General features: G+C 37.3%; 1 protein-coding gene and 1 non-coding gene across 2 annotated transcripts; one reads left to right on the forward strand and one right to left on the reverse strand.

Annotated features, from left to right (window-relative positions):
* Positions 1-779: 779 nt before the first annotated feature.
* On the forward strand, positions 780-27,522 carry Brdt (bromodomain testis associated). The gene is given in 17 exon segments (XM_004653770.2): positions 780-968; positions 2,737-2,874; positions 4,349-4,463; positions 5,595-5,767; positions 6,331-6,678; positions 7,332-7,460; positions 8,320-8,508; positions 9,981-10,153; positions 10,862-11,139; positions 11,508-11,621; positions 11,693-11,851; positions 19,741-19,802; positions 21,156-21,327; positions 23,923-24,023; positions 24,677-24,882; positions 26,492-26,672; positions 27,454-27,522. Coding segments are annotated over 17 exon segments (2,796 nt in total).
* On the reverse strand, positions 6,960-7,062 carry LOC123456130. The gene has a single exon (XR_006634348.1). It is a non-coding gene; the product is annotated as a U6 spliceosomal RNA (small nuclear RNA).

Here is a 27,522-nt window from a genome sequence, read left to right on the forward strand (position 1 = left end):
TCATGAGCCAGACCTGATAGAACTAAAGATAAATAAATTACTTTGTTATAATTAGCCTGAAAGATGGAAAAAACTAATTGAAAAAAAAAAACTTTCCTCCCTTCATTAAATCAATAATTATTTGATACCTACATACTAATAATACCTTTACCATTCCTTATTGCTTGTTTTTATATTTTTATATTTTTATTTACTTGTTTGAGTGAGAAAGAGGCACAGATATTGAGAGAGAGAGAAAGGAAGGGAGAGAATGAGTGCATCAGGGCCTCTAGCCATTGCAAACTTCAGATACATGTGCCACCTTGTGCATCTGACTTATGTGGGTCCTGGGGAATTGAATGTAAGTCCTTTGGCTTTTCAGGCAAGTAACTGCTGGGCTCAGTTACTTGTAACTGCTTATTTTTATTAGGAATCTGTAGTCTTTTCCTGTTAAGACTTAAATTTGTTTATGAAAAGCAGAAGGAAATTCTGTATAATATGGAAATAATTTAAACCATCTAAGACTAAGACACACATGAAAACAAGTTAATATTTGTTTAAAATATGATTATGGATTTTCCCCCCAGTCCTAACGTGTTTTTGTTGTTGTTGTTGTTTTTCTGTTTTTTGTTTTGTTTTGTTGAGACCTGGACTCAGAAAACAAAACCCATTTTCTCTTATATTTACCACTTCCGCTGTTATAAATACCAATTTGTAAGGAATAGGTTTTTGCTCTGTTTTGTTTTCAGGACATGTACTTGTAGACAACATTAGAATACCAGGGTTTGAAGGCGTTTAGAATGTCTCTGCCAAGTAGACAAACAGCTATTGTTAACCCTCCTCCACCTGAGTACAGAAACACTAAGAAGAATGGGCGCTTGACAAATCAACTACAGTATCTACAGAAAGTTGTCCTCAAGGCTCTATGGAAGCATAGTTTTTCTTGGCCTTTTCAACAGCCTGTGGATGCCGTGAAGCTCAAGTTGCCTGTAAGGATCTTAGATTATGTTAACTTTTTAAAAAATGTTTCATTTTATTTATTTATTTGACAGAGAAAGGGGGAGAGAGAGTGAGAAAATGGGTGTGCCAGAGCCTCCAGCCACTGCAAACAAACTCCAGACGCATGTGCCCCCTTGTGCATCTGGCTAATATGGGTCCTGAGGAATCGAACATGGGTCCTTTGGCTTTGCAGGCAAGCGCCTTAACCACTAAGACATACTTCCAGCTGCCTATGTTAACTTTTAAAAAGAAAACTTCTGTAAATGTCTTTAATAATAAAAGCAGTCTTTGGTATTACAGATTATATTTAGCAAACCTTGGATTATTCAATACCACTAAGGAATATCCTTAATGGGGCTGGAGAGATGGCTTAGTGGTTAAGGCACATCCCTGCAAAGCTTAAGGACCCAGGTTCAATTCTCCATGTCCCACGTAAGCCAGAGGCACTTGGTGGCACATGTGTCTGGAGTTTGTTGGCAGTGGCTAGCGGCCCTGGTGTACCCATTCTCCCTCTCTCTTTCTCTCTTTCTGTGTATGTCTCCCTTTCTCTCTGTCTCTAATAAATAAATAAAATAAATCTTTTTTAAAATATGAATAACCTTATTATTTTCCCCTCAAAAAAAAAAACTTGAGCAGGGAAGATGGCTTAGTGATTAAAGTCAATTGTTTGAGAAGCCTGTTGGCCTGGGTTCAATTCTTCAGCACATACGTAAAGCAGATGCAAAAAGTGGCACATGCATCTGGAATTTGTTTGCCATGGCAAGAGGCCCTGGTGTGTTTATACTTTCTATTTCTGTTCTCAAATAAATTAATAAATACAATCTTTTTAAAATGAAGCTTACCTTTTTGGGCATATGATTATTTTAATAGTCTGTGATAAATTGTACATGTTTTGTGGTTATAATAGCATATTTCACTTGATCTTTTATTTTGAAACAAGGTCTTTATGTAGCCCAAGTTGGCCTCACACTAGCTCAGTCCTTCCTCTGCCTCCTGAGTGGTAGGATTACAGGTGTTTGCCACCACACGGTTTATGCAGTGGTAGAGATCAAACCCAGGGCCTCATGCATGCTATGAAAGCACTCTACCAACACAGCTACCTCCTTATCTCCCACTTGACCTTTTGATAAAGGGTAAAAATCACCTTTTCCATAAAGGATCCCTTACACAGCTTGGCAGACTTGTTTGTATCATACCCAAATTCGGCTGTTTTATCTAGTAGCCAAAGTATTAACTAATTTGTGATATAGACAGTAAATAGGCAGTAAAAATAGACAGTAAATAGGAGCTGGGATTGTTTTTAACCCTAGATTTTTCAGATTTAATAAATACTATTTTCCCTACAATGACCTTCCCTTTTTATTTTTTAGAGAAGACCTTCTTAAATCCTGTCTTTGTAATCTTTATTGGCTTTTTCTTTCATCTGAAATGTAATGTTCTAACATCCAGCTTTATTTAATTACTAAAGATTCTGGCTTCCAGATTATACCCCTTTAAAGGTACCCAGTTGCACTCCGGATATCATTTATGAAATTGTTTTGTGGGTCAATAGTTGTAGTGATGCCATGTGTGTGGTGCTGGGGACTGAACCCAGAGTCTCAGGCATGCTAGATAAGCACTCCTACCACTGAACTATTTCTATTTGTTTATATATTGTGGTGTCAAACCCAGAGTTTTTGCATGCTATGTAAGCTCTCTACCACTAAACTATATCCCAGCTCATTTTTTACTAACATTTATAACTTCTTCAAACTATAGGATTATTATACTATTATAAAAAACCCAATGGATTTAAATACAATTAAGAAGCGGTTGGAGAATAAATATTATGTGAAGGCTTCAGACTGTGTAGAAGACTTCAATACAATGTTCTCAAACTGTTACTTATACAACAAGGTATGTAGGCTTCTATCACACTGATTATCTTTTGCTATTATGTGTTATAGAGTATGCAAATAGTTGTGCTGATCTTAGATTTCATATCCTGATTAGGGATATTTTTATGTACCTTGGGAGAGAGAGGAAAAATTTGAGACAGGGTCTCACCATGTAGATGTAGCCCAGGCTGGTCTCAAACTTGGGATCCCTGTCCTCAGCTTCCAGAGAGATGGGAGTAGAGGCATGTGCCAACATGCCCTGTTTATATATCTTTTTGTTTTTGAGCTAGGATCTCACTCTAGCTAGCCCAGGATGACCTGGAATTCACTATGTAGTCTCAGGCTGGCCTTGAACTCACAGTGATCCTCCTGACTTTGCTTCCTGAGTGCTGGGAATAAAGGCGTGCACCACCACGTTCAGTTGGTGTATCTTTAGGCATAATGTTTCTCACTGGATTTCATAAACCAAGTCAGTGTTGAATTGACACTTTATTTAGTCAATTGAAAACTCAATCACTTCAAACATCAGTATTTTGCTCAGAAATGAACAATTTTGACTTAGCCTATTTAAGTAGAAAAGTCTAAATTCCCATACCTTTCTTTAAAAATATACTTTAAGGGCTGGAGAGATGGCTTAGCGGTTAAGCGCTTGCCTGTGAAGCCTAAGGACCCCATTTCGAGGCTCGGTTCCCCAGGTCCCACGTTAGCCAGATGCACAAGGGGCCGCACGCATCTGGAGTTCATTTGCAGAGGCTAGAAGCCCTGGCGCGCCCATTCCCTCTCTCTCCATCTGTCTTTCTCTCTGTTTCTGTCTCTCTCAAATAAATAAATAAATAAATAAATAAATAAATAAATAAATAAATAAATAAATAAATAAATAAATAAATAAAAATATACTTTAAGCCAGGTATGGTGGCACACGCCTTTAATCCTTGCATTCGGGAGGCAGAGGAAGAAGATTGTCATGAGTTTGAGGCCACCCTGAGACTACATAGTAAATTTCAGGTCAGCCTGAGCTAGACCAAGACCCCACCTCAAAAAACATAAATAGATTATATTTGAGACAAACCGACAAGAGAGATGGAAAGAATGTACGCCTCTGGCCACTACAAATGAACTCCAGATGCATGTGCCATTTTGTGCATCTGGCTTGACATGGGTACTAGGGAATTGAACCCAGGTCGTTAAGCTTTGCAAGCAAGTGCCTTAACTGTTGGGCAATCTTTCCATACTTCTAATACCATTTTATAATACAAGATTGATTACATTTACTTCTCTAGTGTTTGGAAAAGCATTCTAGTTAGTTTTCAAAGTTGAAGGGCATGATGTTAGAATTTAAACTGACCATCTTACTGATTTCTAAACTTAGAGGAGATAAACATTCGCTGAGAGTGCAGTGCCATATTGTATTAAGTAGTCATCTTAAATTAAAGAAATTGCTCAGTGACAATATTTTTTAACCTTATGGTATATCCAACCCTTCTTGTTTCTAGCCTGGAGATGACATTGTTCTTATGGCACAAGCTCTAGAGAAGTTGTTTATGCAGAAATTATCTCAAATGCCCCAAGATGAGCAAGTTGTTGGTCGTAAGGAAAGAATGAAGAAAGGTAAGCTAGAAAGTAGTCTGTAGTCTCACTGCCTCATGTAAGTGTATGAATGTGAAAGAGAGAGAAAGAAAGACAGTGTGCTTGTGTGTGTGTATCAACCTAAACATAAAAATCATATTCAAAAGACACAGACATCTAGAAGTCCTTTAATATCAATTCTGTCAGAACAAAGTATTTAAACAGTCTCCTAAACCTTAGTCACAGGATGACTGTCATGGAAGGTGGAGAGGTGTCACTGTTAATGGTCTTAAAGCTAGGTTTTCAATAGCATAGTGATACCCATCTATGGGACATCCAGGAAACGATCACTGCTGTGATCTTTGTGGATTTTGTATCCATGCACCTATGGATAAGAGGACATGAATTGCCTAAAAGTCCCATAAGCTAGGAATTAAGTATTATTATTGGGTCTGAGGATTATCCTTTTTTCTAACTGAAAAAATTTAGAGAAAAACTTTGGCATACAGTACTAATTTTTGAACACATGGCCTCGCACATGATAGGCAAGCCTCCTACCACTGTACCACACTCCTGCATCTTTTGTAATTAGCATTTTGAGACAGTGTCTCACTAAGTGGCCCAGGCTGGTCTTTGCCTCCCAAGTAGCTATGATTACAGGCCTACACCACCATACTTGCTTAGAGTAAAACATTGTTAGAGCTAACCATATTGTTACATGAAGAGTTAAGAAGTTAACTAAATAGTATTCAAATGGAAAAGTAAGTAAACCAGGCATGATGGCATGAGCCTATAAAGCTAGAGCACAGGATCACAAGTTCAAGGTTATCTTCAGCTACTTAGCTAATTTGAGGCTAGACTGAGCTGCATGAGACCCTGACCCCCCCCAAAAAAAAACAACAAAAAAGGAAATAGGTATTTTTAAATTTAATTTTCCCAGAATTATGCATTAGTTATTTTGATATTTAGGGATTTTACACTTCAGGGGTTTTGATCTGTCAGGATTTCAGCATTTGGGCTTACAGTTGTATACATGGAGTGTTTCAAAGATTGGTGATGTGTTGGACTTGCTTTCCAGAAAATCTGAACTAACTGAATTGGAATAGAATGCTGAGAAAGAAAGTGGTGTTGTACAGTTACTTAAGTGTTTGGCTCTTTTTCACTTTTCACTAGACATTCAACAGAAAGTACCAGTTTCTTCTGTTAAAGAACAAACATCTTCCAAAGCAACAGGAAATATATTCAAGCAGCAAGAAATTCCCTCTAGGTTTCCAGAGACTCTACTCTCTCCCTTAAACATGGTACAAGAAGCTCCCCTCAACTCTGACCCACAAACTATGGTCCAAGTAAGTCCATTGTGCTTTTATTTTATTTGTTTATTTATTTTGGGTTTCTGAGGTAGGGTCTCACTCACTCTGGCCAATGCTGACCTGGAATTCACTATATAGTCTCAGGGTGGCCTTGAACTCACCATGATCCTCCTACCTCTGCCTCCCAAGTGCTGTGATTCAAGGTGTGCGCCACCACACCAGGCCTAGTTTTATTTTCAATATTGTACATCTTAACTTAAAAGTATTCAGAAACATTTTTGCTATAAACATGTCTTTGTTTTTCTATCTTTCATGTGTAATTTGTACAATATTCTTTGGATGGATATATTCTTTGGATGGAAATATTCTTTGGATGTAATAAAGAAAATATGAGAATTATTTGCTTTACCTATAAAAGAGGAATTAAGCTTGGGGGGAAAATTAAAAAGAGGAATTAATCTTTACTAACATACAGATGAATAAAAAAATGTATAAATATATATATATGTATATATATATATATAATCAGTAATGGCTTCTTTTAAAAAAAACATGATTATTTCATTAAGTGTAGTTTCTTGTGGCATTGTTTTATTTAGGCTACAAAGGGTGTGAAGAGGAAAGCAGATTCAACAACCCCTGTAGCTTCTGTAGTTAAAGAAAGTAGTGAATCTTCTCTGACACTTAAAGAAAGAAAATCAATGAATATGCCAATAAAAGAAAATGTACTGAAGAATGGTATTCTGGAACCTCAGCAATGTGGAATTGTAAAGAGCACTAAAGTAACTGAACAGCTAAGCTACTGTAGTGAGGTTCTTAAAGAATTGCTTGCAAAGAAACACCTGCCATATGCACAGCCTTTTTAGAGTCCCGTTAATACTAATGCTTTGCACCTCCGTAACTACTATGACATTGTCAAAACTCCAATGGATCTTAGCACTATCAAGGTAAATATTACCTTAATAAGAGGAGTTTATTTTCTTGATTATAAAAGTATTGCCTCATTGCAAAGAAACTTAAAATCCAGAAAATTCTGAAGAAAACTACATTACCAGAATTCTGCCACCTGAGATTAATCATTGGGACATTTTTAAATATTTTAATTTTCATGTAAACATATCTATTATTCTTTATCACAATATTCTAGTCACAGTATATAATATAGTCTGTACTTTGAATTTTCACTTACTGTGGTCAGTTTTTGTAACTTATTCTTTAAGAATAATTTTCACATATAGGATGCTTCATGAATTTCCATGTCATCCTTGCAAAAGCGTCATGCTGATCTTTTCTATATTGTCCCAATTTTAGCACACATGCTGTTTCTCCATACTACTGTTTCATGTATTTCTGAAGCCCTTTCTCTTGTCTCCACTATGGAGTAGAGTATTTTATCCTTATCTTGACACTTACCTTTCACAGAGTCAGTCATACTTAACTACTAGTCCATTATCTTACCCAGAAGTCAAAAATACTTTTTCCCTTTATTACTTTCTATATTCTCCTGTGTGTCTCAGTTATTCCATAGGAATGCTTGCTTAGGAGAGGTGCTTAAACGATTTTTCTGAATGGTGATCCTTCTAACTTTTCCTTAAATTAGGAGAAGATGGATCAGCAAAAATATAAAGATGCATATGAGTTTGCCGCTGATGTTAGACTCATGTTCATGAACTGCTACAAATACAACCCCCCCAACCACAAGGTAGTGGCAATGGCTAGAATGTTTCAGGTGAGGTTTTACTTTCGCACTACATTTTTGGTCTAAACAAAGTATCAAAGAACCATAATTCAAGAGATGAATAGTACTTGTATCTCTTAAAAATACTAATTTTTTTTTTTGATTTATCAAAGTAGGGCCTCACTCTAAACCAGGCTGACCTGGAATTTACTATGTAGTTCCTGGCTGCCTTGAACTTACAGTGATCTTCGTACTTCTACCTCCCGAGTGCTGGGCTTAAAGATGTGAATCCCCACACCTGGCCAAAATTACTAAATATTTTCTAAGTTATGCTTGAGTTATTATATTATTTAATAGCAAATCTTTTCATAAAGCTACTTATTCTCCAGAGAGAATGGTAAGTTGTTAGTGAAAGGGAATATCTGATAGGGTTCATTAGATTCCAAGTCCCACTGGAGAGTAGATCCACGTTTTTCTCTGTCTTGAATTACCGAAAGGTAGAATGTGACATGGGTTACCTCAGCTGCATGGCATTTGAAAGGATCCCCATATAACTTGAAAGCACAAATGCTGATTAGAAATGTGAAGAAAAGTTGCTGAGGTTGATGGCAGAGAAGCATGCATCTTAAAGAATTTGGTGAATCTTAAAGAATATTGCCCAAAATATGATGGTGTCATATACTTTTTGTTAAAAGATATTGTTGCTACTTTAAATCAGAAATGGAGAAAGCCTTACTAGTGTATTGACACATGCCTGTAATCCCAGCACTCTGAATGCAGGCATGAGGTTGTAAATTCCAGGCTTTCCTCGACTTCATAGTGAGTTCCAGGCCAACCAAGATCACAGCAAGACCCTGTCTCAAAACAAAACAAAACAAAAAAACATAAACAGCTGCATCTTCCATTTTAGGACGTTTTTGAAATGCATTTTGCCAAGATCCCTGATGACTGTATGGAGAGGTCGCCTTCATGTCACCTGACACCAGACCACACGAGAGACCGGGGAAGAGAAAGCAGTAGTGAGGCTTCCTCTGAAGAGGCCTCATCAAAAGATTCTGAAGACGAAAAAGAGCAGTGTCTGGCAAAGCTTCAAGAACAGGTGGCTGCTTGTATAGTACACGTGTTCTATTCATTCTGCAAGCTGCTATCTATTTTATAAGTAACCATCCTGGAAACTTAAAGCTCTTTTACTTAAACGAGCTTTACTGGAGCTTTGCTTACTTATTGGTACATTGGTCACAAGAATCTTTCCTACTCAAATATCTATGTGCTCCAAGTTTTTTGTTTATTTTCTTGTTTGCTTGATTATTTTTGATACAGGATCTCATGTTAGCCCAGGCTGGCCTTAAACTCACTATGTAGCTGAGAATGACCTTGAACTGTCTTGATCCTACTTGCCTCTTACCTGCTGGGATTATAATGATGTACCCCCATGCCCAGCAAATTCTTTCTTTTTTAATTTTGTTATCTATATTCCTAATCACAATGAGTGGTTGGTTCTTTTATAAATCATTTATGGGGCTGAAGAGATGGTTAGCAGTTAAGGCACTTGCCTACGAAGCCTAAGGACCCATGTTCCACTCTCCAGATCCCCTGTAAGAGAGACAATGGGTACACCAAGGCCTCTCGACACTGCAAATGAACTCCAGACATTGTGCCACTTGGTGTGTTTGGTGTGTTTGGCTTATATGGGTACTGGGACATTGAAAGCACTTTAATGACTAAGCCCCCACCTTTGTTCTTTTTGTGATAAAATGTTAACCAGCCTGAAAAGTTACTAATTAAGACCTGGGCTAGTGAGATGGCTCAAAGGTTAAAGAAATTCCATAGTGCCCACCTAAAGTCAAATGCACAATGTGGTACATATGTCTGGAGTTTGTTTAGTTACAAGAGGCTCCTGGCACATCCATTCTCGTTCATTCATATTCATTCTCTCTCTCTCTTTCTCTTAAATAAAATAAAATAAAATTTTTTAAAAAAAAAAAAAACTTAAGACCTGAAAATCCTGTCATGGGATTTATTTATTTATTATGTTAGAAATCACATCCAAGATCTTTCACAGGCTGAATAGAGCTCTACTACTGGGCCAAGCCTTTCTGGTCCTGTTTTAGGTTGAGCACATAACAGTGTTTGAGGTTTTTCTTTTAACATATTTATTTACTTAAGAGAAAAAAAAAAAGAAAGAAAAGAGGAGGAGGGGACGGGAGGGGAGGGGAAAACGAAGCAGATAGAAATAAAATTGGTGTGCCAGCTGCTGCAAATGAACTCCAGACACCTGTGCCACCTTGTGCATCTGGCTTATATGGGCTCTGGGAAATCAAGTCAGGGTCCTTTAGCTTTGTAGGTAAGCACCGTAACCACTAAGCCATCTCTCTAGCCCAGGGTTTGAAGTTTTATGTATGTCCTTCAAGATAATGAATTTCTAAAATGAAGTAAGAAAACTGGGGAAAATATAATATGAAATTAATTCCAGAACAATCTTGATTTTGGAGTGCTATGATTTTTATAGTGTATTTTATTTAAAGCCACAAATGTTGAAAAGTTTAGTTTTTATTTGTTTTACTTTCTCAGCTTACTGCTGTTCATCAGCAGTTACAAGTTCTTTCCCAAGTACCTTTACGTAAGCTGAAGAAAAAGAGTGAAAAGTCTAAAAGAGCAGCAATAAGAGAAAAGGTTAAGAACAAAGATGAAAATCCAAGAAAAAAACTTAAGCTGATAAAACAAAGGGAAAAGTGTAAAAGCAAGTAAGTATCTTTTTTATTGAGATAGGGTTTCACTCTAGCCCAGACCTGGAATTCAATGTGTAGTCTTAGTTTGGTCTCTACGTTGGCCCCTAGAATGCTGGGATTAAAGGTGTATGCCACCATGCATGAAAAGCAAGTATCTTTTATATGATTATTTAAAGAATTATTTAAAGAATTATGTGACCACCCTTGCATTTGGGACCTCACAGTGACCATCTTTATCTGCACATTACCTGCACAGTAGTAGGTTCCTCAACATCCATGATGGATGTGGAGGAGGGCACAAGGTCCCCATCCCTCCTAAGGAGTTATTGGCAATTAGTGGAGCCACAGGTAGGATCCATATACTCTGGTAAGTAACCCCCACCAATGCTCATGTAGGTAACTCTAATTAAGCTAGTGAGTTACACCCACCCACACACACACACACAAATCATCAGAGTAGGGGAGGGATTGGCTGGGAAGTAGTTCAGTGGAAGGAGATGAGGAGTGGCATTAAGAGAAGGTAATGGGAGCGGCTCATGATCAAAATACATTATATACATGTATAAAATTGCCAATAATAATTATATGAAATGAATTTGGCGTGATGTGTAGCTTGTGCTAGACAGCAATTTGCATGTGTAAGGCCATAGGTTCAATCCCCTATACCTAAATAAAAATTAATTCAAATGTAATAAATTGTGCTAAATACAAATTTTGTTACAGTCAACCGAAGAAGAAACCTCCTTTAAAACCTGAAAGTGAACATTACGCTAAGCCTATGAACTATGATGAGAAGAGGCAGTTAAGTTTGGATATAAATAAACTCCCTGGAGATAAACTTGGCCGAATAGTTCATATAATAAATTCAAGAGAACCCTCACTTGGAAATTCCAGTCCAGATGAGATAGAGATAGACTTTGAAACACTACAACCATCAACGCTAAGAGAACTACAAAAATATGTTTCAGCATGCTTGAGAAAACGATCTCTCAAACCTAATGGTATGTATGTCTGCATAGTAAGAAGCCCTTTGTGATTTGTGTCCATTATTTAAAAAATATGTTTTTTATTTGGGCTGGAAAGATGGCTTAGTGGTTAAAGTGCTTGCCTGTGATGTCTAAAAGACCCAAGCACATATGATAGTGCCTGAAGCACCTGGTGGAGAGAATAGGCACACCAAGGCCTCTAACCACTGCAAACATCCTCCACATGCACGTGCTACCATGTACATCTGGCTTACATGGGATCTGAGGAACCAAACCTGGGTCCTTAGGCTTTGCAGGCAAGTGCCCTAACCATTAAGTCATCTCTCCAGCCCTTTTGTGTCCAGTTTTCACTAAGTTCATTGTTTCACTCCTAAATCACACAGCTAAGAAAATACTGAAGTCAAAAGAAGAACTTCATTCACAGAAAAAACAGGAGTTGGAAAAGCGGTTATTGGATGTCAACAATCAATTGAATTGTAGAAAGCAGCAAACAAAACGTAAGTGGCAGTCCTTACATGTTCCTAAATCTGTTTCTGTTGGCATATTAATGTGCTTTCCTTTTTTTTAGCTGAGAAGACACAAACATTGCAACCATCCAGAGCATTTGCAGGTGTGTCCCGCCTAAGTGACAGCAGCAGCAGTGGCAGCGGTGGTGGCAGTGGCAGCAGCTCGTCTGAGTGTGACAGCAGCAGTGACGCAAGCTCCTCTGACAGCGATTCCGAACCAGGTTAGCTGTCCTCTCTGCTGATACATTTTTTTCTAATACTGAAATTTACTGTGTTCAAAGGATTATTTCCTTACCTATGATTTAGATGCCACACTTAATTATTTAATTACATGTAGATAATTATTTTCCTTAAATGACATTGTAAGAAATGAAATTTCATACTATACATATGACTTATGGATTTCTAAAGTTGAAAAATAAGTTTACTCCTAGTGGAATAGTCTTCTAGTAAATACTAGGTTTTAAAGTCAGAAAACATGGTAATAAAGTGCTTTTGTTCACTTATTGTAGACATTAAAAATATTACTCAAAGGGACTTTTCAGTATGGTCTCCAGTTACATAACAGTGCTATGGTATGTTCTGAGTTGAACCATCATTTTATTAAGAAACCATTCATCCTAGAATTTGTAGAGCCTGTTTTTTCACTTTATTGGTTTCTTTCCCATAGAATAATGTCTTCTAGCCATAGAAAAATAGTAGTACCTTACTATCGTGTAGAGTTTATCTTGTAGAGTTGTATCAAACTTAGGTCATTCACATTTTCAGTTTGCCCATTAGAAAGGTCATCACTGCCCCTAAGGTACTGGCTTGGTAGTGGTGTGCCATCATGATTAGCCAATGGCAAATTGCAGAATATGGAACACTTTTGTGCCTAAAATTTGCCCTTTTTTGAGTTCTTTTTGGAATTCAGTCCTCTTTTTTTGAGGGGGTGTGTTCTGAGGTAGAGTCTCACTCTAGCCCAGACTGACCTGGAGTTCACTATGTGGTCTCAGGGTGGCCTTGAACTCACAGCGATCCTTCTACCTCTGCCTCCTGAGTGCTGGGTCTAAAGCTGTGCGTCAACACACCCAGCTCATTCAAGACAAATTACCTAGAGCTATCAGACCATTTGTAAGAGAGCATCCAGTGTGCAGTGCGGAGTCAGGGCCCGCTGGTGGATTGTGCCATTTGTAAGAGAGCATCCAGTGTGCAGTGCGGAGTCAGGGCCCACTGGTGGATTGTGCCATTTGTAAGAGAGCATCCAGTGTGCAGTGCGCAGTCAGGGCCCGCTGGTGTGTAGTGCAAGCTCTTTCCTCTGGTTGGTGTGGTGCTGATTGCTGCTCTTTGTTTTTGCATGTCTCAAGTTCATAGTGACAAATGATTTTGTGAAAATAGCTAAAATTTTTATTTTTTGGAATATACCATAATAATTAATTTTAAAATTAATTGGGGGCTCTTATTGTACATTATCAACTTATATTTGACTTTTAAACAAATTTTAATTTCACCTAATAAAGCAATTGTAGCCTAGTAAGTTAGAGCACTTTGTCTTTTATTCATAGGATAAAACTTTTCTGAAACTATGAGCTTAAAATATTTAATTCAAATAAATCAATTGATGCTTTGAGTATTGGAAGAATTATATATAGATAGATAGAGAGAGAGAGAGTTAGTTTTTAAATAAAATAAGATTTTCGTTGAGGCAGGGTCTCACTATGTAATTCCAGGGTGGCCTGGAATTAACTGTAGACCAGGGTGGTAGTGCTGGGATTACAGACGTGTCCTTCCATGTCCAAATCTTAAAGACTATTCTAATATGTGTCTTGAAGAAAAGAATGTTAATCATCAGCTATGTGTTCTTAAAATGCTATATAGTAGCTGGTTGTTATTTTTTTGAGGTAGGGTCTCACTCTAGCCCAGGCTGACCTGAAATTCAATATGGAGTCTCAGGGTGGCCTCAAACTCTCGGCAGTCCTCCTACCTCTGCCTCCCAAGTGCTGGGATTAAAGGCATGCGCCACCACGCCTGGCTATATCTGATATTTTTAATTTCTAACTTTCCAACAGAAGGAACTTACCCTCACAATTCAAATCTTAAAACACTGCTCAATTTTTATTTTTTAACTAATATTTATGGTTGACATCAACTTTCTCAGATTAAAAAATAATTTGTTTTGGTTTTGCAGGAATTGATTACAGGCCTGCCACCACAGGCCTGACTAGGAGTTGTTTTTACATATATATTATTAAAATAAAATAAAAGTAACAAACCTCCCTCACTCAAGTACACAAGGTTTTGCTGTGTCAGGCAAGCATTCTAACTACTCAGCTATACATATGTTCAGCCCCAATTTTTCTATTTCAACTATGTTATGAATAGTGTGCAGTTTGTGACACTAGGTCAATTTGGTGCTTTTGTTGTTGTTGTTTTGTTTTTTGAGATAGGATCTTACTCTAGCCCAGGATGAGCTGGAATTCACTCTGTAGTCTAGGGTGGCCTCAAACTCACAGCAATCCTCCTACCTCTGCCAAGTGCTGCGATTAAAGGCATGTGCCACTACACCTGGCTTTCAATTTGTTTTTTAACTTGACATTGTGGATTCTATTTTGTTTGAGATAGAGTCTCACTATGTGATCCAGACTGGACTTAATATCTTGTTCTTTCCGCCTCTGGGATTATAAGCATCTGCTACTATACCTAACTTGTCATTTGTTTTTGAAATTTCAATTATTTTTGAACAGTCTATTATTTTATTGGAAATAAAACACTGCATGTGTATTATAAATTGCAAATGTAAAGTCTAATAATGGGAGAATTGTACCTTTTTATATAATTAAATGAAGTAATAGGATCCCTTGTCTTTCATGTTAACATCATTTTTACCCATTAAATATTTTAAGGCTCTTAATTTTTTCCCTGAGAATAGTAATTAATAGGATATCTTGTCCCTCATGTTAACATCAGTTTTACCCATTAAATATTTTGAGGCTCTTAATTTTTTCCCTGAGAATAGTAATTTTATATTATAAACAGAAAGACTATAGAAGGGAAAAAATACACAAGTCAGACCATCTCAATGCAATACTTCCTGTAATATAATCTAAACATCTACTATTTTTAATTATCACATGACTGCTTCAAGGAATAGATGGCAAATCCGTGTTGATTTTCAGGATTTAGGGAAATGAGGTGATTTATTAAGAAATGCAATTTTTGGATATTAGATATATTAGCACAAACCTTACCCTCCCTCCTCCGTCATCTAACGAAAATGAAGCCCAGCAGCACACACTGACACACCTGTAGTCGCAGCATTCAGGAGGTTAGACAAGAAGGTGGTGAGCTTGAGGCCAGCAGGGGCTAATGGTAAAACCTTGGCCCTCTGTCTCAAATAAAAAACAACGAAACAGTAACTTAACTGAAAATATCTCCAGTATTTTATGGCTTGAATATTGACTATGATTTGTCCTGCACTAATAAATCATAGATTGTCATGATTCTGAGAGTTCAGTTAATAGGTTTGTGCTTATTTATTCAGCATAGGAAACATAGATATAATTTAATTTCTTCAAAATTTTAAGAGGCAACTTTTCTGAAAGCTTTGGGAGCATATTCTTTGCTGATACAAAGAGTAATCCTTAGTAATATTTTTTAATCTACCCTTTTATACCTGTCATCCTGGATTTTTATAGCCACTCAGATATGATTTCTTTTAGCCAAGTCATAATTTTTTTGTACTTTTTTTATTTTTTGTTCATTTATTTATTTATTTATTTGAGAGTGGCAGACACAGAAAGACAAAGAATGGGCACGCCAGGGCCTCCAGACACTTTAAACGAACTCCAGACGTGTGCGCCCCCTTGTGCATCTAGCTAACATGGGTCCTGGGGAATCAAGCTTCAAACTAGGTCCTTAGGTGTCACAGGCAAGTGCAAGGATAAGGGACAAGTAACTTATAATTGGCTGGTTCTTGATAGTAAAGAAACTATTAAACACTTCCATGAATATTACCAAAATATTCATTAGAAAGATTAATTTTCTTAGTATAAATCCAATTGCTTTTTTTTTTTAATCAATAGAACATGGTTTGGCTGATTTGTTTGGATAAGTCATTTTTTTTTAAATTTTTTATTTATTTATTTGAGAGTGACAGACACAGAGAGAAAGAAAGATAGAGGGAGAGAGAGAGAATGGGCGTGCCAGGGCTTCCAGCCTCTGCAAGCGAACTCCAGATGCGTGCGCCCCCTTGTGCATCTGGCTAACGTGGGACCTGGGGAACCGAGCCTCGAACCGGGGTCCTTAGGCTTCATAGGCAAGCGCTTAACTGCTAAGCCATCTCTCCAGCCCTGGATAAGTCATTTTAATATTTCAGGACTTGCTTTCTTTCCTAGAGAATAAGGGCTTCCAGTCAGTCATCATCTTACACTGGTTCTTTTTAAAAAAAAATACTTTATTATTTATATATTTGAGAGAGAGGGAGAGAGAAATGGAAAGATAATGGGCATGCCAGGGCATCTAGCCCTGCAGATGAACTCCAGACACATGTGCCACTTTGTACATCTGGCTTACGTGGGTCCTGGGTAATCAAACATAGGTCCTTTGGCTTTGCAAGCAAGTGCCTTAACCACTAAGCCATCTCTCCAGCCCCTTACACTGGTTCTTTTTCATGAAAGTATGATTTTTCTCCTTTAAAAGTCCTTGGTACTTATTTCTGCTGTGTATGGCATCATAATCAGTTGTGGTTTTTTGCATTATGAAATTTTTATTCAACCTCATGGAATTTTTATTCCAAATTGGCTTGCTGATATTTGGTATCTCTGGAACAACTGTTAGTTGAAGGCTACTAAATAAGCTTTATAAACTAATCTCTTCTATTTGAGCTCTTTAAAAAATTTCTAGTAAGTTTTTTTTTTTTTTTTTTTCAAGGAAGCTCTAGTCCAAGCTGACCTGGAATTCACTATGTAGTCTCAGGTGGCCTTGAACTCAGGGCAGTTCTTCTGCCTTTCTCCAAAAGTGCTGGGACTAAAGGTGTGCAACACCATGCCCAGCTTTTCTAGTAGGTTTTTTACCAAGTTAAAATGAGAATTTTATGATACAATTTGAGTTTTTTAGAAAGATGCAAAATTCAAACATAACATATGTAATATACATTTAGTTAGTAGTGTGTGTATGCTATTCCATTTGGCCACCTTAAAGTGACACACAGGTTATCTTAGTCCCCAAGAAATTAGTTGGCAAAGTACATGTTGTCATAATTGTTCTCATTTAATTGATGTTTGCCACAACTGTGGAGTCTTTGTTTTTATTAAAGTTTGTCTCAAATTTAATAGCAAAAATATGTACCTATGCTTTTAATTCCAAAGGCTAGAAATTCATGAATAAACAATTAAATGCAGTTAATAAGTACTGTTTTTAGAAGACAATTATGTGAGACTAGAATGGGAAACCAGAGTGTTGAGTTATGGGATGTCATAATTTATAATCTATAAGGCATTTATGAGTCATACTATATAGAGTAGGTAGTTTTGTTATTTTCAGTTAAAAATTGTTTTTGTTTTTGCTTGGGTCTTTTGACATGTTAATGTTTATAATTCTAAGTTTTAGTCCAAATTATAAGGTTTTTCTTAGCAGAACACTAATGTACTATATCATGTTTTTATTATATTTAAGGAATTTATATTGTAGGATTTTTGTAGCTAAGTGCATTTTAATAATTAATATAGATGAATATGAATAGAAGTATATACGTTATATTAATGAAGTGTGTTTTTGTTTTTCTGTTCAAAGCTGAAACTGTAATTTCTCCCTTAAATGTGAAGGCTACCTGGATCTGTATCCTTAGTCGTTCCCATCTGTTTCCTAATCTCCCTCTTCCACCTAACCCCAGCACTGACGTGAATCTTAGCTGAGTGGCATTAAGATGGTTCATGTCATTTTAAGTACTTGAATTCTTTAAAGTGCAGCTTTGAGTGGCATTTAGCAATTTTAACAGTGTCCAGCCTCAAATATTTTAGGAGAGGAAAGAAAAGTAACACATCCAGTGGAAATTGATGACATTTCAGGAGACAGAAGGTAATTATTAAAATTAGAATATTTAAAGTTTAAATAATATTTGGTGTTGATCAGCCCTGGTGCCCTGGAGCAGTAGCACTCTGGTGTTTATGAAAGTTGGCTTGGAGTGCTGGATCATGGCAGTAACTATGAGCCTGCTGCTTTTTTATATGACCTAGGCTTATGATAGGGGAGACGAGCAGCAGAATCAGTTGTAGAATAAGCAAAAAGGAAACAATCACACCTTGGCAGAAAGATGTAGCTTTTCCTTTATTTTTTAATTTTTTTGTACATTTTTATTTACTTATTTGAGAGTGACAGAGGGAGAAAGAGGCAGATAGAGAGAGAGAGAGAATGGGCACACCAGGGCCTCCAGTCACTGCAAACGAACTCCAGACCTGTGTGCCCCCTTGTGCATCTGGCTAACGTGGGTCCTAGGGAATCGAGCCTCAAACCAGGGTCCGTAGGCTTCACAGGCAAGTGCTTAACCACTAAGCCATCTCTCCAGCCCAGATGTAGTTTTTCATATCTACTTACACTTCTGATTTCAGCTACAGATACTTGTTTAACTTTTTTTAAATTTTATTTATTTGAGAAAGAGGAAAAGAGAGAGAAAGAGACAGATAGAGAGGGAAAATGGGCATACCAGGGCCTTTCAGCTACTGCAAACTCCAGACACATGAGCCACCTTGTGCATGTGGCTTACATGGGTCCTGGGGAATTGAACCTGGGTCCTTGGCTTTGTAGGCAAGTGCCTTAACTGCAAAGCCATCCCTCCAGCCATAGCTACAGATATTTCTAAGGGTAAAGAGGTCCTACAAAACTCAAAGTTCCAAATAGCTTGGAAGTAAGGAGAGTGTTAGTATAGTAAGGAGAGTGTTAGTATAGTGCTAAGCAAGCAGAGCAGACATTACCATAGAAATCAAACAGCTTCCTTTAGAATAAAAGACTGTACCCTTTCAGAAAAATAATTTTCTCTTATAATAAATTCTTTATTATTTTAATTAAGTATCTTGCAGTTATATTTATGGCTATGTAGTAAAGAGTGATTTAATATATTTGGTACTACTTGTTTGAAACTTGATTATCTCAGTTTTATAACTTGTTCCCTTTAAAACTATCACCCATGGAAGCTCTTTACTGTGAAGTTAACATGTATGTTTTTTGCTTGAACAAAAACAAGTTAGAACTTTCTGAGTGGATGTTTGTTCTATATGGCAAAGAAAATATCTTTTGGGGAAAGAATATTTTCTTATTTAAGAATAAATGGATACCCCTTTAGAAATTTTGGCTAATTCAAATAGGGCAAAAGCCTATGACTATTAAGAATTTATTGGTATAAGAGATAGATATAAGGCTGAGGAGATAACTCAATGGATAAAACATCTGCCACACAAGCCTGAGTACCTGAGTTTGTATCCTCAGATTCCATGTAAAGCCAGAAGACATGCAGTCTTTTGTAATCCCAGCATGCCCGCAGCAAGATGGGAGGTGGAGATGAGAATCTCCAGAAGCTCACAGAACAGCTAGCCTAGTAAATGTAGGTAGCAATGTACAACAGATGAGAGATCCTGCCTTAAGCAAGGTGGAAGACAAGGATTGACTCCAGAAAGTTCCTCTCACCTCCATGTGCACATTCTGATGCACGCACACACACACTGAGTATATTAAAGGCATTCATTTAAAGTTGTCACTTCATTTTTTTTGTAAACTCTAAGAGTATTATTTATTTTCTTGACAAATAATAATTACATCTATTTAGGGTATTTACCATGTTTGTTATATGTTCCTATGTGTAATTATTCAATCAATATTATTAACATATCTACCACTTTAGATATTTTCTATGGTAAAAATATTTGAAATCTACAATTATTAGCCTCATTCATATTGCATGCAATATATCTCCTGAATTTAACTGAAAATGTATACTTTGACATCCTGTTACTGGGGAGTTGAGATCCCCTGTGCAGGTTTTCAGTCTCATGCCAACTTCATTTCTAATATGAAAAACTTGCCATTTACTAGGTTTCTATAAGGTGAAAATTTTGAAATAATTATTTTTATATATTTTCAGCAATACGTCCTAAATTTACTGGAGTAAAAACGAATGACTTACCTCCCAAAGAGAATGTAAAGGTAAGTTAAATCTATCTCTAGCTTTATACATATTCTTTTCTTTTTTGGAAGTGCTAGGGATAAACCCAAGGCCTTGGACATGCTAGGCAAACACTTTACCAACTGAGCTACATCTACAATTCTTTAACATTATAGTTTAAAACCATATGTATGTTATACTTTACTGAAATAAGCTTTCCTTAAACCTTTTGGGGAAACTGGGGAGATTGCTCAGTGGGTAGTGTCTGCCATGCAGACATGTGAACCAACCTCTATCACCAGTGTAACATCCAGGCATGGGGTATATGTCTATAATCCCAGTGTAAGAGATGTGTCTTTGGGAGAATCCTCATGGCATGCTGCGTAGGTAATTGAGCTAAATTGGTGAGTTCTAGGTTCAGTGGGAGAAACTATCAAAAATAAGATGGAGATGAACTGAACATGACACCTGACATCAACCTTTTTGGCCTACATACACATGTGCATACATGTGGACACATACCTATACACACATATGGACATACACCTACACACTTAACCCACACTGCGTACAGTTATACACCATACACCAAGAAGAAAACCTTTGAGCATGGCTAGGCATAGTAGTATAACTATAGCCCTGTCACTTAGGAGGCAGGAAAAGGATGATCATGAACTTGAGGCCAGCTTGAGTTATATAGCCAGTCTTGAAAAAAAAAAAACACATTTGTATTATGTTTACATCAAAAAGTTGTTACTTTTCATCTCCTCAACTCAAGTTTCCAAAATCTAGGAGGTGAAAAGTAGGTAGGGTTTCTATAGCAATTAAGTTCATAAGTTTTGGCTAATTCTTGTAAGCTACATGATGACCAAGTTAACCATTGTTTATTAGTTGCCTCATCTATAAGAGATCTATTGTTATTTTGTGTGATTTAGGTAATATGTATTCAAAAGGCATGTGTAAACTATCATATGTTGGAGCTGGAGAGCCGGCTCAGTGGGTAAAGCGTTTGCTGTGCAGGCGTGAGCACCAGAGTTAGGACCCCAGCCCCAGCAGGAAGCCAGAGGCAATCACATGTTTTGTAAGCCTAGTGCTTTGACAGTGAGGGTTAGGGAAGAAGGACAGTCCCAGAACTTTCCAGATCAGCTAGCCTGCTGTGTGCTGCAGCAAACAACAAGAAACAACAGAAGGCAAGGACCAACACCCTGAAGTTGTCCTTTGATCCCCTACACACACATGCTCACTCACACGATGCACACAGCAGAAACCACACAGTAAACAACATGAGATGAAAGTTCTCGCTAATTTTTTGCTTACTTTTGTGTTCTACTCTTTATGATGCCTCTTGTGTGGTTAGAACTCTGAAAGATTATGTTATTTACCTTTGTCTACAGACACAGTCTTCTGTGCAAGACACAGCCTCTTCTGAACCTTGTGCTTCCCAGCAGACCACAAAGCCAAGTGGAGCACAAGCGAATCATCATCAACCCACATGTGAGCACCATGCTGTCAACCACCTGCACACTGTGGAGACCATGGCCCCTGTGCGGAGTCAGACACCCTCAGGTGAGAAGTTCACAAGTAAACAGCTGTGACTGAGAAACAGAGTCCCAAGCCTGTGTATGAGGTTACTACAGCCATTATCAATGTCACACATCTGAGAAATCCTGAAAAATCACCTAGTAAGGTCTAGGATAGACATGATCATTGAAGCACATTATTATAAATTATCTGCTTTATACCCATAAATATTCATTATAGCTATATAGCATATGTGTGTGTGTGTGTGTGTGTGTGTGTGTGTGTGTGTGTGATTTTTAAAAGCCTGTCCCTGTTCAAGCCTATAGTAGCAAGTTCTTAGCTTATGTTGGGAAATGCTGCTATAACAATGTCTGTGTTAGAATGGTAAGCTGCTATAAGAAAAAGGTATTTAGCAATGCTCTGGGTAAAAAAGCAAGTATATATCAAAAATTATGTCTTTTTAGAAGGAAATTATCATCAGTATGAGATGTTTCAGAATATTAAGTGGAATTAGGATTGAAAAGAAAGGATTAAAACTTGAAGTGTGAGGGCTGGATGGATGGCTTAGCAGTTAAGGCATTTGCCTGCAAAGCCAAAGGACCCAGGTTCAGTTCCCCAGGACCCACTTTAGCCAGATAGATGAATAAATGAACAAGGGGGCGCATACATCTGGAGTTCATTTGCAATGGCTGGAGGCCCCAGCATGCCCATTCTCTCTCTATCCCTCTTTCTCTGTCAAATAAATAAAAATAAAATACTTTAAAAAAAACCTTGCAGTGTGAGGCAGGAGAATCACTGTGAGTCCCAGGCCAGCCCGAGACTACATAGTGAATTCCAAGTCAACCTGGGCAAGAGCGAGACTGTACCTCAAAAAAAAAAAGCCCCAAAACTGAAAGTATGAAATGTTTTGCTTTTGCAAAGCTTTTTATGTTAGCCACTGGAGTTGAAATTACTATAGCAGAGAGGTAATAGAATCTGGATAAGAGCTTAGTTCTGTGGTAGTAGGTACCTTTAACAGAAAGTTGTTCTGAGTTTGGGTGGTTTTTTTTGGGGGGGGGGTTTATTTTTTTTGGTTTGGGTTTTTGGTTTTTTGAGGTAGGGTCTCACTCTAGCTCAGGCTGACCTGGATTTCACTATATAGTTTCAGGGTGACCTCAAACTCATGGTGAGCCTCCTACCTCTGCCTCCTGAGTGCTTGGATTAAAGGCGTGTGCCACCATGCCCGGCTATTCTGAGTTTTTTAATTCAATATATTAAATAGGCGTGGTATATTGTAGAATAATGGTAAAAATAACCTTATCTCTGGCCAGAGGGAAGAAAGATAATTAAAAACAATGGTGAAAATGCAAACAAGGTGTTTGTATTTTAAGAGAACACATGATCTGTAAATATACAAGAATTGAATACCTAAATTTTCATAAAGAAATCAGTGTGCTGTGTCATGTCAGGCTATATCTCCCCTGTAAAGAATATCACATAACATTAGGTAAAAATAATTTGGATGACACTGGAATTTGACTGTTCCAACAGTAGGTGGCACTGTGCCCAAGGGAAACTACAAATTCTATAAACTATAAAATTTACATAGCAATTTATTTTTCTAGAGTTTAATTTCAATGCGAATTAATTTTTAGTTTACCTTAGTTAATAATTATCTTAAATTTTAAACAATATTTTAGCATTAGTTCCCTGCAATCCTGACATCTATATCTCCATGTAAAATGGAAAGTTTTTCTCAATAAGATGAAGTTACACAAAAGATTGCTAAACTCATTGTTATAACTTACCATTTAAAAAAAATTTTTGTTTATTTTTATTCATTTATTTGAGAGTGACAGACAGAGAGAAAGAGGGAGAGAGAGAATGGGCACGCCAGGGCCTCCAGCCTCTGCAAACGAACTCCAGACGCGTGCGCCCCCTTGTGCATCTGGCTAACATGGGTCCTGGGGAATCAAGCCTCGAACCGGAGTCCTTAGCCTTCACAGGCAAGCGCTTAACCGCTAAGCCATCTCTCCAGCCCCAACTTACCACTTTTTATCTCATGAAATTCTCCACTAAATTTATATTGAATTTTTAAAAACAAATACTACTATTGTCTTACCAATATGAATTCATATGGCAAAAAAAGGTAAATCAGGAATTTTGCCAACTTGTAGGGAAAGTGAGCAATTTGTATAAGTGAATATAAAATGACTGACACTGTAAAAATAATATGACCTAAGAGGAGCAAAAGTGAAATGTTGCAAGGAGATAAAGAAGGCAGAATTACCTGACCTGTTTGCCAAGTGTGCATTTCCCAGAATAAGTATCATCGGACCTGAGCATTAGAGAAAAAAAGATTACTTCCCTATGTTTATTTAGGACTGACAGCCATTCCAAAAGGAAGGAACAGAATATGTATGAAGCTGTTTATGATTAGAGCTTTGGTTAGATCCACAGGAATGTGGGAAGATACCCATGGAATGGTAGAGGAGTTACAGATCAGACAGAACCTTGGGACCAGATTTGTGTCAAATAAATAATAAATATTTAAAAGTCATTTTATTTGTATGGTGTCTAACATGGAAGGAAATAGACAGAGACTGAATAAATGCAATTAAAATATTTACCTCATGTCATTGTAAAACTGTGTGCTTCTAGGTAACACTAAGCAAGTCTTGAATGGTCACACTGTGATGCTTACATCTGCCAATAATAACACAGCAGCGCAGGAACCAGAGTATCAAGTTCCTGTGCAGAAGGTAAAATGTTACTTTTTTCTCATAAATTTTGAAAAGGGGTTAAAGTTGAGAAGGAATCACAAGCGAGACTTTTTAGCCCTAATTTGAATAGGATTGTGAATCTCTAAGCCTAGTGCTTGGCTTCTAGATTTTCAGGAAAGCACATGAAAGCAGCACTTGTCTCCATGGTCTTCATGCGTGCGCTGGAGAATTCTGTAATGCTGGCATCTGCCTGGTGCCTCAGATCTTCTCCTTCCATTTTTGTACTATCGTGGTAGTCAGGGGCATGCATGCACACGTACTAGGTGTTGAGCCCTGGGCTTTCTTTGCACTAAACTACATATCCCTCGCTTTTGTCCCAGTTTTTAAAAAATGTGTCATAAAAACGTCCTTTAGAATCTACAGGAGGATTTCCTTGTGAAGTCTTGTGTATGCTTAATAGCATGCACAGATAGATCAGCATTCTTTCAACGTATCTTCTAGATGTTTGGGACACATTACATTTGTCATCTACTGTTGTTGCCATTTGAAACTAATTCTCAGGAATTATGAAGGGGAGATACATATGTGTGTGTGTGTGTGTGTGTGTATTGTTTTAAAGATATTTTCTTCCTTCCAAAATTTGATGTCTGTAGACAGACTGAATCAAATATTTATTTATGTTTTTATCTTAGGATATAAAGATTAAGAATGCAGACTCTTGGAAGAGTTTAGGCAAACCGGTGAAATCATCAAGTGTGCTGAAATCCTCAGATGAGCTTTTCAACCAGTTTAGGAAAGCAGCAATAGAAAAGGAAGTAAAAGCTCGAACACAAGAACAAACACGAAAACATCTGGAATATAATACAAAAGAACCAAAAGTATCCCAAGAAAATCAAAGGTCTGTAATGCACTGGATTAAAGAAGGTCTTGGGAGATATAGAGACATATTAAGTGATTGTCAAGTGACTGTGTTTCAGATAATTAATAGAACACAGAAAAATTATAAGACAAGTCCATGTTTTGGTATTTTTCCAAATGATAGTGTCTACTTGAAGAAGATAGAAATACTCAAATAATAAAGCTACTAAAGATACATATATTGTCAAATTATGACATTATTTCCCAAAAAAATATGTTTTAAGTTATTTTTTTCTGCATGTAGAAAGATAGTGCCGCACATGTTTAATCCCAGCACTCAGGAAGCAGAGGTAGGACGATCACTGTGAATTCAAAGCCAGCCTGGGACTACAGGTTAGCATGGGCTAGAGTGAGACCCTACCTTGGGGGAAAAAAAAAGAAAGAAAGATATTTAGTGATAGTTATATGTTTGTTTACAGTTTTCCAAGCCTCTTCTTTTTTGATGTTCATATTGATAACTGTGTAAAATTTGACATATCAAAAATAAAGTTAAAGGGCTAGAGGGATGGCTTAGCGGTTAAGGCATTTGCCTGCAAAACCAAAGGACCCAGGTTCTATTCCCCAGGACTCATGTTAGCCAGATACCTAAGGTGGCACATGCATCTGGAGTTCATTTGCAGTGGTTGGAGGCCCATTCTTTCTCTCTCCCTCTTTCTCTCTGTCAAATACATAAATAAAAATAAGTAAGTAAATAAATAAAGTTAAAGGAGCTGGAGAAATGGCTTAGTAAAGGGCTTTCCAAAAAAAAATAAAAATAAAATTGGGCTGGAGAGATGGCTTAGTGGTAAAGGAACTTTCCTGAGAAACTTAAGGACTCAGGTTCGATTTTCCAGATCCCACATAAGCCAGATGCACAAGGTGGCACATGTATGTGGAGTTTGTTTGCAGTGGCTAGAGGCCCTGGCATGCCTATTCTCTCTCCTCCCTCCCTCTCTCTGTCTCTAACATATATACATATATATATATATATTCTAAAAATAACTGTAGGAACCTGAGTTCAGATTCCCAGTATCCACGGAAATGCCCGGTAATCCCAGCACTCAGGAGGCTCATCCAGGAAGATCCCCCAAGTAAGGTGACTGGCTAGACTAGTTGAATCTGCAAACTCTTGCTAGCTTCAGTGAGAGATTCTGTCTCAATAAATAATAAGGTAGAGAATGGGCAAGACAGGCACCCCATGTGCCTTTGTCATTCATATACTCACACACCACACATACACAAAAAGTTACAACATAGTCATGACAGGAAGAAACCAGGTGCCTACTACATTGCTTTATATATTTTATTTATTTATTTGTAAACAGAGAGGGAGAAGTAGAGAATGGGCATGCCAGGGCCTCCAGCTGCTGCAAATGAACTCCAGATGTATGAGCCTCAGCGTCTGTTTTTTTTGTTTTTTTTTTTTTTTTGGGGGGGGAGGGTGTCCTGGAGGACTGACCTGGGTCATTAGCCTCTGTAGGCAAGCACCTTAACTGCTAAGCCATCTCTCCAGCCCCTGCTTTATATATATATTTTTTATTTTATCCTGTGTCTTTATGATAAGTTTTAAGGAATTTGAAACCTTATTTGAGCTTTAATATTTCTTTAAGGGAGCTTGGAAGTGGATTGATAATAGAAACATTTTCAAATCAAATGCAAAGCAAGTGCCATGGAGAAGAACAGAAAGAACTTCATCAGTCTTTGGAAGTTCAAGATCAAAGCAAGCTATGGCTTCTCAAAGACCGTAATCTAGCAAGGGAAAGAGAGCAAGAGCGGAGGAGGAGAGAAGCAGTAAGTGAATTTTAATTTACCAAATCTACCCTAAGGAAGGAAATCTTTAAAAGATCACTGCCTTTTATGTTCAAAAGATGAGATTCAGGCTCTAAAGTCACAACTTAAAATAACAATGTTATTGTCAAGAGGCAACATAATTTAGTACTGACATAACCATGGGGCCACTAGACTGCCTGGGTTCAGATTCTGGGTTCTGCTATTTACTAGTCTTCCATCTATTGGCTACTTATCTAATCTCTCAGTGGACGTGATTTCTTCATTCTTGAGTGGGGAATAATAATACCTGTCATTTCACCTGCTAGGGTGAAATGAATCATCGTGCATTAAGCAAATGAGAAAATGCCTGTTGTTCCCTGCTAGGGTGCTTTAATCCCACTTGGGTTTTTACACATGTGTGAGCTTTCCTGAGGGCCAGGCCAGCTGATTGACAAGCTTACTTGGATTAACACCTAAGGAAAGGGCCAGTAGTAATATGTTTTTGTAATGTTATGTTTTGGGTAGCTTAAATTGTCCTGTCTCCACCATGGAGAAAGAAATTCAGTTTGTGCCCTTATCAGTATGTTTATTTAATACAATATATTGAACAGAACCAGGTGGCATTTTATGAGAATTAAAAAATTATATACAGTCTTATCTTAAAAATTATCTTAAATAATTTATACATATTTTGTATGATCCTTTTAGAAATGTTATAATCATTTTAAATAGCTATAATAAAAGTATATATGTGTATATATATATATATATCAATTAATTTAAATGTTTTCTTTTTTTACAGATGGCTGGTACCATTGATATAACTCTTCAAAGTGACATTATGACAATGTTTGAAAACAACTTTGATTAA

Source organism: Jaculus jaculus, chromosome 19, assembly GCF_020740685.1.
Source record: "Jaculus jaculus isolate mJacJac1 chromosome 19, mJacJac1.mat.Y.cur, whole genome shotgun sequence".
In the NCBI taxonomy this organism is placed as follows: Eukaryota; Metazoa; Chordata; class Mammalia; order Rodentia; family Dipodidae; genus Jaculus; species Jaculus jaculus.